Below are 14,460 nucleotides of genomic sequence, written 5' to 3'. Positions count from 1 at the left end.
AAAAATGAGAATTATGCAAATGCAAATTGTAAGGCAACAAAATGGCAAAACAATATGAGAGAATTTCATGAAAATGCCTGGGCATGAGTAGTAGAAGCAGAAGAAGAAGAGAACGAAGAAGAAAACGAAGCAGTAGCAGACGAAGCTGGAGAAAAAACAAACTGCAGACGAGTTGGCTTGAGTTGCTTTTGCTATTGTTTGCACTTATTTCCCTATTCAGAGTATGCAAATCCCATAAAAACTCATTTTGAGCCAATTGAGCGCATTGTTGTTGCATGCTGTTGGCCGGCGTTGTTGTTGTTGTTGTCATTGTTGCTTGGTTGCAACCGACTTGAAAATCAACATTGAATCTGATGTAGACGTTGTTGCGTTGCGCCCTGCTGCCCAAACACTTGCCATTAATTAACTAACAATTGTGTTGGCTTTTGTTGTTGGCCGTTAAATGGAAAATGAAAATCAAAATGGAAATAGAAAATGAAAATGAAAATTAAAATTAAAACGAACACAACACGAATGCATTCATTTGTAAAAATTGTTGTTCAAACAAATTGCAGCAGCCACGACGATGGATGATGCCGCTGCAGATCCAAAATCCACACAGGCCCTCAGCCATTGCCACTCTCAATTGCCCGAGATGTGTAAGCATATACACTATACATACCTACATACATACATGTATATACTCACAATCTCTATGCGAGTGTTGGTTTTTAATTTTATAGCCAAACAACAAAATGCTTACATTTTTATTCAACAACAAAAATCGATGCTGGATGCTGCCGAATGCTGCTCTTGAACTTCTGCTCCACATTGCTCTAGTGTGCATGGCAGTTGTCCATATGGCTTAGTCCGAGCTCTGCTCTGCGGCTTGGCAATTCAAGAAAAGCATAACCGCATTTGAAATGTGGTCTAAACGAAAGGCCATTAAACCGTTGAACTATTGCAGTTTCAATCCCCAGCAGGAAGCGGAAGGAAGGCCAAGGCAACATTTTTACCATATCGCAAATTGAATGAAACATTCGATGGACCTCGACTCTGCCAATCGACAGCTATGATATATTTTCAAATTTAACGTGCTAACTACATCGAATATTCATAGTAAACACAAACTGTTGTTCACTTATAAAGCAGGCTTAGTTAGCCTAATAGGAATAGCCCCAGCCCTAACAGGAATAGCTGCCAAGTTATAAACAATTGCAAGTTTCTGGCAGCAATGAAAAGTTTATAAGCCCAAAATATTAGATAAACATTTCCCAATTTTAAAATATTCGTAGTGCATCTATTCATCTCCCTGCTTATATTCCATTACATCAATCTAAAAACTTGTAACTGTTTTCAATCTGCGGCACGTTCTGCACCGATCAAACATACAAGCATAATATCAAAAGCAAAACTTGTGTTTAACTGTCTGACTTAATGGTACTGCGATTATTTAATACCCCTTAAACTTGCTGTTGCTGCTGCTGGAAGGAAACTTCTTGGTATACATGTATATCCTGGCTAAGTCCAAAAATTAAACTCTGACTAGCTGCTCAAGTGCTGCAATCATGCTCCACTTTTTGGCACTGCAGCCAAGTCGAGCCATGGATTTACACCAGGTAAGCCAGTCGCTACCTGACACAACAACAACAACAACAACAAATTTCGAAGAAATAGCTGTACAAATTTTCACAATTAATATGCACTTCCTGTGCAGACGACTTGCAACCATTTTCTGTGTGCAGCCAAGCAACAATATAGTTGCAACAAACAATACAGTTTATGTGTATGTATGTGTGTGTGTGTGTGTGTATTTGTGGGTGCCTAGGAGAACCCTTTAGCTCACGCTGCAACCCGCGCTGGCATTCTTGAAGCTGGCCCAGCTCGACCCACTCGATTCACATGTGAGTTCATTGCTGCCATTAATGAATACGTGTGCAGCAATAAAGCCATTTTTTATGTGCAAGAGTCACGTGAGAAACTATTTAGTGCAGTTAAGTCACATGACTGAGGCGGGGGCGTGGCCAGCGCAGACGACGAAGACGAGGACGAAGACGACGGTGCCAGGCACAGTCAAAAGAAAGTCAACTTTGTTTTTGCATACATAAATATACACGTATGTGGGCATGTATGTGAGCATATGAGTGTGTGTGTGAAATCAGAGCTAAAAAGTGAAAATATTTTTACCTCAAATACAGATAAAAACAAGTAAGAACGTTGCAGTCGGGCGTTACCGACTGCGGAATACTCATTCACATCCCATCAACAATTTAGTAGTTAAGTTTCGTTCTAATACTGTAGAATATACAGGTTTTTCCGATTTGCCACGCCCCAACTGGGCGTAGAGACCTCATTTTTGGTCAGTTTTTAGAAAGAGATAACGTTACCCTAACTGCAAAGTTTGAATGCTTACCCTAAAAAAATGTGAAAATTAAAGGGTATTTTTCGATATGCCACGCCCCTAAAGAGGCGTAAAAATTATTTTTGGGGAATCGATAGAGGAGGCTACCAGTAACTCAACTATCCAAATTTGAAGCTTCTAGCTATTATACTTTAGGAGATATAAACTTTTGCGGTTTGCCACGCCCCCTGTGGGCGGACATATATCTGACAAAACTTTTTGGTCTTGGGTGATCAGTCCGAGTATATATACAAAATTTGAGGTCTCTGCCATCAATAGTGTCCAAAATATAGGAGAATTTAAAAAATCACTATATCTTCAGGTCCGATTTGCCACGCCCCCAACGGGCGTAGACTTATAATTTATCTTCAGACTTTATAGAATCATACCATTAGCTGACGTGCAAAATTTCAGCATTCTAGGTTTACAACTTTAGGAGATACAGTTTTATCCGATTTGCCACGCCCCCAATGGGCGTAGATATATCCGCCATAGCTCGTGATCTTGGGTGGTCAACGCGGACCTACATACCAAGTTTCAGCTTTCTAGCTCTTCAACAAACATGATTTCTGGTATATCGGAAAATGCATTTTCCGATTTGCCACGCCCCTAGTGGGCGGATCGGGAAAATTTTAACACTTTATAAATCGGAGATATACACGAGTATGTGTTCCAAATTTCAAGTCTCTAGCTTCAATAGCGCCGAAATAGATTGCGTTCATACGGACAGACGGACAGACGGACAGACGGACGGACGGACAGACGGACAGACGGACAGACGGACGGACAGCAAGACGGACATTGCACAAAACCAATATACTGATTCACTTTCGTGAATGAGTATAATAAAAAAATATGTGAGGCATTTTGTATGAGCCGGCTGAATTAATTCCTTAGCCGTTTATCAACGAGGCAAATTGAAATCGTGTTGGTAGTTTATATATATATATATAATACATAGATATATATATACATATATATATTTGTATACATATGTGCATGCTTGGCATCCCTAACCCACTTTTTTGGCTGAAATTGATGTGAGCTTTCGTAACAACTTCACTTGCCATGTTTGGAGGGCGTTTGCCGTTTGCCTTTGGTCGAGTGTTAAATAAAATGCATGAACGGGCAAAGTTTTTTGGGGCTTGCAACGACTTTTGACAGGCGGCGGCAAAAATTTTCCACTAGCTTTTCTTTATACATTTTCCACTCTTATTTTTTCTGCTGTAGGCAAACATATCAGCTAATTGATTTGCAAGTGGAACGCCTGCAAAACTTTATACTCTGTGCGAGGCTAATTACATAATAAATATTTAATTAAAAGAGTTGCAATTGGTTTTTGATTCAGTGGAAAAAGTTGGCAATAAGTTAAGTACTTCATCAGCTCGTGCAGCAAGTAATGTATATATATTCTATATGCATATATACATACATACGAGGTAGATAGCCAAACGGAAATGAATGTCGAATCAATCATATATGTATATTTCACCACAGCTAAAGCTCTGCCAACTCACCACAAAATCTGCGAATTCCATAAATTTCTCAGAGTATCTCGCAGTCTCCCACTCCCACCAAAATTTATCTTTATACTTAAGAGTTAAAGTTACTTATATACTTATATATGTATATATATTATACTTAAGAGTTAAAGTTAAAAACGAACTTTAATGGATTTCCCCTTGACATTTATCAATATTCATATGCGTAAGCCTCAATTGCAATCGAAGTACATTTATATTTTCCAAATGGTATACATACCAATTACCCATGATTTTTTGCCTAGTGGAACGAGTGGTCGTATGTAATTTCAATTATTCGTATATTTGCCTCAATCAAATCAGGAAGAGAGAATGCAATGGCAAAGCGAATTGCTCTGTGTGTCAATCCACTTGTAATTGCGTAATAAGGCTGGAATGCTTTAAAGCCGATTGCTGTTAACGGGTAACATGAAAGGGCAAAAGCGAAAAGTGGAGTAGGTAAAAATAAGAGAAAACTTTAAATAAAATAACATGTTATTGCACTTTTGCTTATATGAATGCGCTGCATTGCTCTGCTCTCTCTCTCTCTTTCTTTCTCTCTCTCTCTCTCTCTCTGTCTCTCTCTGTCGAGCCACCCAGCTCAGATGACAATTGCCTGGCGCTGATAAAGTCGGCGCTTTTGTGGTCGTACTTCTCACACGGACATCGTGTCCTTCGTCCTTTCGCTGCACAGATTCATGAGGAATGCAATTTAAGACCACAAAAATAATTAAAAAACTTTACGCGTCCATTATGCAGCATCCAATATGCATTTATACATATGTATGCATGCATGTGTGTATGTGTATGTTTGTATGTATATGCGTATGCATGCATGCAGGCATTCGGCTGATAAAGACTCAAAGCCAAGTCTGCTCGTTCGACTTAACGTGCTTGCTGGCCGCCGCGGTTAATGAAATTGTCTTGTCTCGACAGTGGCTACCCGCTGACATATCAGCTGACGGTCTGGCAGCACCGCTCCGACGCCGTCTTTGTTGTGCTACCTGACAGACTGTGATGGGAGCTTTCGTTCACTTCTTTCGCCTTCTTTGTGTCTGCAGAGTGCAAAAGAAAAGAAAAAAGTTAACGCAACATCGCGCGCGACTTAGCAGAGTCAAAAACGTCAAGTTCGCTCACTAGCTCTGTCCTGCTCTCGCGCACATTTGCACTTTGTCGCCATCCTCGGCCTCGTTTGCTCTTTGTCATTGCACTTCGCTTCATCCGTTGAGCTTTAAGTGCGACTTTCGACTTCTTTAATGGACATTTGCGGTAGCCAGTGACCGAGAGGAACATCATGAAACGAGGGGGGTACATTGGCAGCAGGAGGGGGAGCGAGAGCGGGCTACTAAGTTTTTTCGTCTTAGGCTGCTGGACCGGCGAGCGCTGCTCGTAAAAAACATTTGCGCAATGTCAACAAATTTGCGCGCTTATTAGATTTTCGTGGTTGCACACAATTTCGCCAACTAAGACCGCCGCGGAGAGATGAAGTGCAGCAGCGGCCCAGTAAAAATATGAATAAAATAGCGAAAACTTTCTGAAACGGAAGTGCATGCTGCGTTTTGGCTTCGGTTGACCAGCAGCAGCACTCTACCGCCCTGTCGCCCACCCACCCCCTTCAATTCCCAGCAGACAGCTGCACGCCCATGCCCACAATTCTAACGGCATACTTGCCGTCTCGGTCACGGTCGCCGCTTCTGCTAATGAGTTTTGTTGTCAGTTCTTGCTGGCCCAGGCACAAATTGGGCAGCGGCTGTTGCGACCTTCCCCCTCCCCTCCTCTCTCACCGTGGCCACTCTGTTCCGCACTTCTTGTGCCTCTCTCTCTCTTTCTATCTCGCTCTCGTTCTCTGTGCTGCCTTTTACATGAATTGCATGAGAAATTTTGAGCACAATTTATGTGTGTGTGTGTGTGTATGCGTCTGTGTGGTAAGTTAATATTTGCTGCATAAATTCCAGAGCTTTGGAATTTGCTGCGTTCGTTTCGTCCCTTTTGCGCTATTGTCGTGGGCTTCGCTTTTTGTTGTGCAGAAATTATGAAAATGCACACACACACACACGCAAATGTGTGCCCCTTTCCAATACCAAGAAAGCAGCTGCAGGAATCCTCAGCCAACCAACAGCAACAACAACAACAACAACAAATGCAACAAAAAGAAGAATAAGGCATGGTCACTTCAGCGCACCCACACTCCAAAGTAATATTAATTATATTTTGCATTTGAAGCTCTACATTCCAGTGCTTGCAATTTAAATGAGCAGATTTCATAGTTAATTTGCTTTGAGCGCAAATATTTCCATAAAAAAAAATGTAACGAATTCATTAAAAACAAGAATTTTTCTTAGCTACTTCAAGTGCTTGTGAAGTAAATATAAAGCTAAAATTAAAGAAAATTCTATGTCAGCTAATGCGATGCTAGATATTTGTAATGGGGATCACACTTCCCAGCACGATTGCCCGATCGATATGTTACTATCGATACAAAAAAAGCCCTTTACCCTTGGCAATTGGCTGAAAGGGAATTTCTTTCTTTCTTTGTAAATCTTTAAATAAAAAAAAAAAAAAATATTTTGAATTTAGGGTAATTCTTAGTCATGCTCTTCCAATTCAATAATTCGTACTTTCCATATGCACAGTCAAACGGCTCTAATGAGTAATCCCAACAGCCCACAAGCTACTCTAACAGAGCGAAAAACACGCGAAAACCCGTCAACGGCCCAAAAATGTTTTCACACAAACAAAAGCAGGAAAAGTCCCGTTGGATGCGACCAACAACTGCAAACAAAAATGTTGAAAATTATCCGCTTATATGGCAACCGCTGCAGAAATATCGCCATGAGAGTACGCGATGTATGAGTATGTATGTGTGTGTTTCGAAGAGAGAGAAAGAGCGGCAAACACGCAAATATGACACTGAATTGTTTTTGCACGCAGACAAAAAACTATTCAAATGCAATAGGTTTGAAATGGACAGCAGCTGAAACGAACGACAGTTTCAAATTTCATTTCGCACATTTACGTTGCGATTCGACCTTCTGATGGCTTTTCGCTAACCCCAATCCCAACTTGCTCCCGTCACATTCATTTTTATGTCTGGCAAATGCAAACACGGACTTCGATGAGCTGCAGCTCGCATTTACATTGTAAATTTGTAAATTTGTGAGTGATTTTTAGTGTCTGTGGCCTTTCTATAAATACATAGGTATGTGTGTGTGTATGCAAATGGAGCTAATGACTTGTGAAAAACAACTGACATTGCAGATAAAAGTAAAAAACTCTGATGTGCTTTAGTGGGTAGTCCGAAACCAGGCAATGCCTTAGACTATTTGTTCAGTTGACAATACTTTCGGTACTCATGGACCACGACCTCTCTTCTCTTTATCGAATATGCTGCTATATACACATCTGCATATGGGTATGGCATCGACCTTTTTATATCAAAATCTACGAATATCTCTCATATGGGTAGTCACTCTGTCAGTGTCTTGTCTTATACATTTGTATTAATCTAAAATATATGTACATACATATATGCTTTTCCATTTTTAATAAATATACGCGCAAAACAAAATAAGAATATATGTATATGCATAATGTTCATACACACAAACATATTTTTTATTTAGTTTGAATTTAAGCTTTTAATATTTTTCTTTGTTTTCTCTTGGAATTAGCCATGTACATATTTAAATAATTTGTGTGTGTGTGTGTGTTCGTGTATGTGGTTGCGCGAGTGTGTTGGCGCAACGGCTCTTCTCATTGAAATAACTAAGCCAAAAAAGTTTCCTCTACTCCGGGCGGTGCATTTCGACATTTATGAGCATAAACTGGATATAGAAAGTTTTACTTTCATGTATCAAAAATAAAAGTTGACCAACAAGAAGAGAAACAATAAGAAGTAGGAAAAGAGCTAACATCAACATTGTTGCTCATTTGGAATAGTTGATGGAGCTTTGGTATAGCAGCTGGAACTCATTTTCCCAGAGCAATTTGAAATTAATGTCGCCGATGCTCAGCTCTGTATCCACAGATCTTTCAGCATCTCTATGCCGGAAGAGAATGGGCATTATAAAGGTGATTGCCTGCTGGGTGTGGCGCGGCATCGACGAGAGCATCACAAAGATAAAGCCGTTGTTAAAGATGGCCAGCTTAGTGGTTGAGTTGCGAATCTTGAAGATTAGATATGGCTCTGTTTGGGGCTTGTAGTCGCACTCCTCACAGTACTCCAAGCTTAGCAGTGCCAAATCGATCCAGAATGGCAAACAGAACGTCGCATTGACCACATTGAAGCAGGGATTTTGAAACACGAGCGAATACCCTAAATGCTCTATGGTGCCAATGAGACGACGTATGCCTAGAGCGGCGCTTTTGTAGGAATAGGCCTTGGAGCAGATGTTGCCATTATCGTAAAGCCGTAAGCTGCACGTCGGATTCGAGAGCCGTATGAACAGAGCCGAGTGCTTTTCCGGCTCATAGCGTGTCTCCGACAGAAAGTAGTCCAGATCAGAGAGCTTAAAGTGGCAGTTCGTGGCCACAAAGCAAGTGGAGGGACTGCAAGGGATATATTGTATAGATGTCTTAAAATATGTATTTATCACAGCGGACTTACCGATATAGCATATTCAGATAACGCTCTATGGTGCTCAACTTTGATATCTCCGCATAGATGCTGATTATATCGAAATCCGAAACCGGCGGTTTCATATCGACTTTTTTACACTCCATCTCATCACTAATACTACGGTTAGTGATCTCATTTAGCTCTGATTCCTTCATTTTATTCCCATTCTCATTCTGATTATTATTCTCATTTTCATTCTCATTTTCATTCTTATTCTCATTTTCATTCTCATTCTCATTCTTATTCTCACTCTCACTCTCATTTGATTCATCAGCTTTATTTTCTTCTTGTGAACCATCTCCATCTTCTTCTTCGCATTTAGCTTTTTTTACTATTTTATGATCTTGGTGTTTCATGTTAGATATTTTCACTGGCAATCTTAACTTGGCTATAAAGCGTCCACGCATATTAGGTTGACAATTTTATCAATTCGCAGCTAAACGTTCTAGAAGAATCCGCTTTCCTCCTGACTACAGTGTGACCAGCTTTGTGGAGTTAGTGCTTGCCATACTGAAACTTGGTATATTTATAAGTTATCAAAAAGCTATGCTAACGATATATATCGCTTAGCCAATGGATACATTTTATATTCTGCAATAAAAATAATTTAAAAATTTATTAATATATAATTTATATATTTTGCTTGAATTGCAGACCTTTTATATGTATATATATTTAGTTAAAAAAGGTCTATATATTCATCAACACCTTTAGCCACATCGATATATTTTTCTGCTTCAAATCGCTCAGCTCTAAAGTTGTCGATTCAATCGATCAAATTGTCTTCCAATTAGCTCAGCCTACAAACAAATATAAAAAAGTTTCCATCTTGACTGAGCTTGCAATTTCTTCTGCCACTTTTATATACTACATACATACATAGATCTATAGAAAGAATCATCGGTATATTTTTTAAAGTAATATTTAATATTACAATAAATAAATCAGAAATTTAAATAGCTACTCCCACAAAGAATATTCATGTTGTATGTATTTAATACCTATTAAAACCTAAGCTGTCTACTTATGTATTTATATACATACATACATACATACATATGAATATCCTCTCATCTTTTGCTTGCAGTTCGTTCTCATTTGTCATGCAATCTATCTAAACTTTTATTTGAGTGGCAATGGAAGTGAAACTTAGATATTCTATAATATCGGCAAACAAATCGGCCAGTCAGCAGAAAAAAAGTTTTTGGAAAACCCATAACCCATGCCGGCAAAGTAAACAATCAAAATATCATTTAAATTCAAATCGCAGAAATTGCATAATTGAAACGCCATTGAAGTCCATTAATAACTTTATTATACAGCCAACGAAATGCAAACAGAGCGAGAGAGAGAGTGATAGAGAGAGGCAGCACTCATATTTCGAGTGGGTGGTGCAGATGGCTGACGTTAGCTCATCAAACCCGAAAAACCACTTTGCTCAACTCTTTTGAAAGTGCATACATCATCAACGCTAAGCCAAAACAAAAAATAAAAGAAGATATAGAAGAGAGCTGGGCGGTCGGAGTGGGCGGTTTGTAGGTGGTTGATGGGTGGCTGAGTGTGTGGCTGCCTGGCAGCAGGCGTGCTGGAAAACTTTTGTGCAATGTTGATTTTTCCGCAAGACTCGCTTTTTTGCCAAGCGCTGGACGTCGAGACAGTCGCAAGGAGAGTGGCGCAAGGACTTCCCGGGAGGGCGAGACAAGAAAAGGGTTGTAAAAGCTGAGGCAAAAGTCTTTCAATAATAAAAATATTGAGGTAGCACAGCAACAAGCGAGAAATATTGAGTGAAAGTTCACAGTTAGTTCGATGCAATCGCATAAATTATGCTAGGCAAATATTTGGGGCTTTAAAAAAATTGATCGAATTGACTTTAAGCTGCGGCCAGTTGGGCAGCCCGCCGCCCGCCGCCCGCACCCCTTTCATCTCTAATGTTGCTGTTGACAAACAAAACGAAGCTCACACAAAGCGCTTTAATGGCTTTTGTGTGTTAAATGAATGAGTGAATGCGAGAACGTTTCCTGTTTTCATTTACAGCAGCCGTCAAAAAGGAGCCCCGCTCTCTCCTTTCCGCTCTATATATCCCGATCCCCCTTTCCCACTCTCTTTGAATGTCCAACAATCCATTAGCTTATATAACTTAAAGGGCCAAGTGCACACACTCGTAGGTAGAAACAGTTACATGCGCTAATCGATAAAGGGCGACTGCTGCCAGAACACCCACTCACACACACACACACACACACACATGTAAGGATGCTGCAAATGTTGCTTGCTACACGTACAACTTCATTCCCATTATTGGGCTTTTCTTACAGCTGCCAAAGCAAAGCTTACTCTCTCACTCTTTGTGTAAGTGTGTGTGTGTGTGTGAGCTTGTAAGAGTGACAATTAAATGTGCATGTGTGCGTGCGTCTGCAACAGTCTGATATGCCTTAAGAGTCTTGCATTTCATGAGCCTTTGTTTTTCAACTTTATGACAATTTATTATGAATTATTGACTTTGGACAATGCATATTTTTTATATATTCTATTTATTTACACTTACTCTTTAAGAATATATTTACTTTAAGAATAGATTTAATGCTTTTATTTACTATTTATTTTCAATGAATTTACTTTTGTTTTAGTTGAACTTTCTGAATCAAACTAATATTTAACATAGTCATGTAAAATCAAAAGAAAAAATCTTTACTATTTAAAATACTTCTTTTTTTGTAAGGGGAAAGCTAACAAAATTGAAGTTTCCACCATTTCTTATATTACGCTTAAAAATAAAAATTCATATAAATGTTGGGCCTGAGAGTTTCTTCTGTTTTCACTGAGAGTCAGACGAGTGAACGGACGTGCATAGTTCTATAGAGTCAGCGCATCGTCCAGATCAAGAATATAAATACTTCCTGGGATCCGCCACGCCCTCTATTATTATTATTCTATTATACATATATTATTCATAACATGCCCTGAATCAGAATTTTCCATGTGCTCGGTGTATTAATAATATTTCAAAAATTACAAATATATTATATTAAATTTCAATAATATGTACCTTACTATAAATACGTATAAATCAATTTCTGTACTCGCTCACCACGCTTATTTCCTCAAACACAAGTGATTTCTGAGCACATATGCCTGATATGTTTATGTTGTTTTATTTTATTTTTTTCAGTTTTTGTTTTTTCTCTCTTGTTTATTTATTTAAGAAACTGCAAGCTTATTTGCCGTTGCCCCAGCCTTACGAGCACAAGCTGAGCACTTCAAATGAGAGCCACTCAGAAACGCATTACCTACAGTCAGTTGTGGAGATCTGGATCCGTGGAGAATTGCAGGAGATTAGGTCAAGTCGAATTAATAATGCCCTATATTTAGAAACTTAACTTTGGATAGAAGTAAATGACTGAATTAATGTTTTCCATAGGGCTCAAAGCAATTAGTTGATTACCCAAAACAATTGATGACTTGCTATCTAGATATTTTTGTCTACAAATAGAAGAAACTGTCAGATTAGATATAGATTTATTTCTGTATATTCAGTAGTTTTCGATTATGGGAACTTTATTACATAAGCTGTTGGTCAACTTGAGATTCTCAAGTTGAGAACTGCCATGAATCATTTTACAATTGTCTAAGCTGAGCAGCCGTAATCTAAGCATACATTAACAGTGCCTTTTGAGCACAACGTCAGGAATTTTTAGAAGGCAAAAGTATACATGTTAAAATGAACAATAGAATATCAATCTTCCATTACAATTGTTTATTTCTTTTAGATTTCTATATATTTTTGATGCTTGCATTAAATTTGTATTCAAATCGTCGAACAATGTTAAACCGTCAGCTAATTAGACGTTCCAGGGCCGTGCCCATGTCATTGCACGCCCTGAAGCTCATTAGGGCGGTGTAGGCAACGAAGTACCTATGTGTGTATGTGTAGATGGATGTATGTATATGTGGATATTACCATGCAGAAAATCAATAGCTCTATTATTGGGGAAGCGAGTGACGCGATTCGACGCGCTGATTGACAGCCTAATTGAGGTTTCTGACTGGCTGTGGCCAACGAACCCACCGACCGCCGACCAACCCAGCTTTGATTGTGCTAATAGGAATATTGTAGTTATAAGCGGTGAAGAAGAAGAGTGCGGCGCCATCCCTGACAGCCCTTAAGACATTCAATATTTGCGGCTGTCTCACACTTGAGTCCGTTTCCGTTTGAATTTTTTATTGATTGAACTGTTTAATGTCAATTGCTGTGCAAATACTAATCAAATGCTTGGTTTACGCAATTAAGAAGCAAACACAATTCAAAACGCCCCTCCACACACACAAGCACACACAAACACACACACTTAGTGCTGGCACGCCCATACAGCGGCATGTAACGCTCTTAATTAGCATTTACATTGCGTGCAACACAGTGCAGCAAAGGACATCAAATTAACGTTCAACACGAATGTGTCATGCACCCCTCGTTCCCCGCCATACCCTGTGCCCTGTTCGTCGATAAATTTTGGCGGAACATCGGTCAAAAACCCTAGCAATGCCCAAGTCTCGAACCTATAACGAATGCAGTTTGTAGCCGGCCCATTAAAAAGTCTCGACTGTGCGCGTCTCGTCTCGTCGCCTCCTCGACCCTTCGCGCCACAAGGCCCTTCACAATTATTCCCAACTTTATTCAGAGTTAAAATACATTTCTCTTTTTCGCTTTTTTATTTGCATTTTGTTATTGAACTTTCAAAGGGTTTTGGCTCTGAACTCAGCTCGGACATGACATAACAAAAGCTTCGTGAGAAAAGTTCACGAATATTTGATTTGAAACCATTTTTATTTTATTTTTTTCAGGTATTTATTTGTTTGTTTGCTGCATGGTTCAATGTGCCTAGAATGGCTCGTTAAAAAGTTCTAGGCATTCGACTATAGTAATTGAAAACAATTAACAAAGGGTAAAAAATGTATGTAAAATCGGCGCAGAAATCGATTTAAAAATGCGATTGATTTTAGGCTGCAATAATCAGAAGGGATATTTAAAAAAAATTATTCGTTTCACCTTCAAAAAATATTAGCAGAATTCCCAAATGAAATCGCAGGCAGAATTTTGTATAGTTCAATATTCAATAATGATTAAAATACTTCGATAAAGTCTATAAAGTGGTCTTATATTAGTTATGCTTTTCATAGAATATAAAATTAATATGAAAGCTAATTTAAGTACTTTACGTAAATTACACAGAATATTAATTGCATAGTTTAGCAATTACATAGAGTACTTTGAAATGTTGTTTGTGTAAAGCACAGTGATAAAGTATGATGTTTGGACATTAGTCAAGCATGGCATATATGTATATATTTGTAGTATATTTCATTTGAAAAGCTGTTAATATTATTTGCTGGCCATTTATTTCGGTTGCAACTGCAATATTAATATTTCACTCATATCCAAATCTTTCCACAGTTGCCATAGATCTAAGCTCGTGTCGACAATTAGCCATATTTAAGCAGTCAGCTCATAATAATTTCTGGTTGCCTTATGATAGCTGCTGACAAAATGCCAGACGCTGGCGCCAAGAGAAACGTCTGTTCTAATAATCTGCTCGGTACATGAGGAGAAGAAGAAAAAAAGCAAATCTGAATTGCTTTCGAGTGTTTCAAAATGATTCCCATTGCACTTATATGCTACTTACTTTGGGCAACATCTCACACACACACACACACACGCAGACAGCCGCAAACACCCTGGGCAGGACATGATATCCGTTTGTGCTCATTCAAATCGCATGTAAAAAGTATGTAGCATAGTTTTTGGCACAGCCCGAGGAGTCAGCACTTGGACGAGCTCCAACAACAACAGCAGCAGTAATAGGAGCAGCAGCAACAGCAGCAGGGGCAGCACAAAAAATAGCAATATAAAACGTGAAATGCTTTTTGGGAGCTGCGAGGCACAGGAA

General features: G+C 39.1%; 2 protein-coding genes across 3 annotated transcripts in view; one reads left to right on the top strand and one right to left on the bottom strand.

Moving 5' to 3' along the window:
- The window catches only part of Tmtc1 (Transmembrane O-mannosyltransferase targeting cadherins 1), a 57,356-nt gene that overhangs the window by 18,414 nt on the left and 24,482 nt on the right, over positions 1 to 14,460 (top strand). The gene's annotated exons all lie outside the window — the stretch shown is intronic.
- Positions 7,489 to 11,763, bottom strand: Trf5 (TBP-related factor 5). Of its 2 annotated transcripts, none has more exons than XM_089463589.1 (3): positions 11,565 to 11,763; positions 8,507 to 9,109; positions 7,489 to 8,448 (listed from the first exon to the last, which is right to left on the bottom strand). In XM_089463589.1, exons 2-3 carry the CDS (start codon positions 8,923 to 8,925, stop codon positions 7,827 to 7,829), a joined length of 1,041 nt encoding a protein of 346 aa, XP_089319715.1. In that variant the 5' UTR covers positions 8,926 to 9,109; positions 11,565 to 11,763; the 3' UTR covers positions 7,489 to 7,826. The 2 variants fall into 2 exon arrangements, with proteins under 2 accessions (XP_089319715.1, XP_017857121.2); XM_018001632.2 differs by having other exon boundaries at positions 11,607 to 11,763.

The sequence above is a fragment of the Drosophila arizonae genome, chromosome 3 (genome assembly GCF_054131065.1).
Source record: "Drosophila arizonae isolate 15081-1271.41 chromosome 3, UAZ_ARI_1.0, whole genome shotgun sequence".
Classification (NCBI taxonomy): Eukaryota; Metazoa; Arthropoda; class Insecta; order Diptera; family Drosophilidae; genus Drosophila; species Drosophila arizonae.
This window is presented reverse-complemented; position numbering and strand designations above follow the sequence as displayed.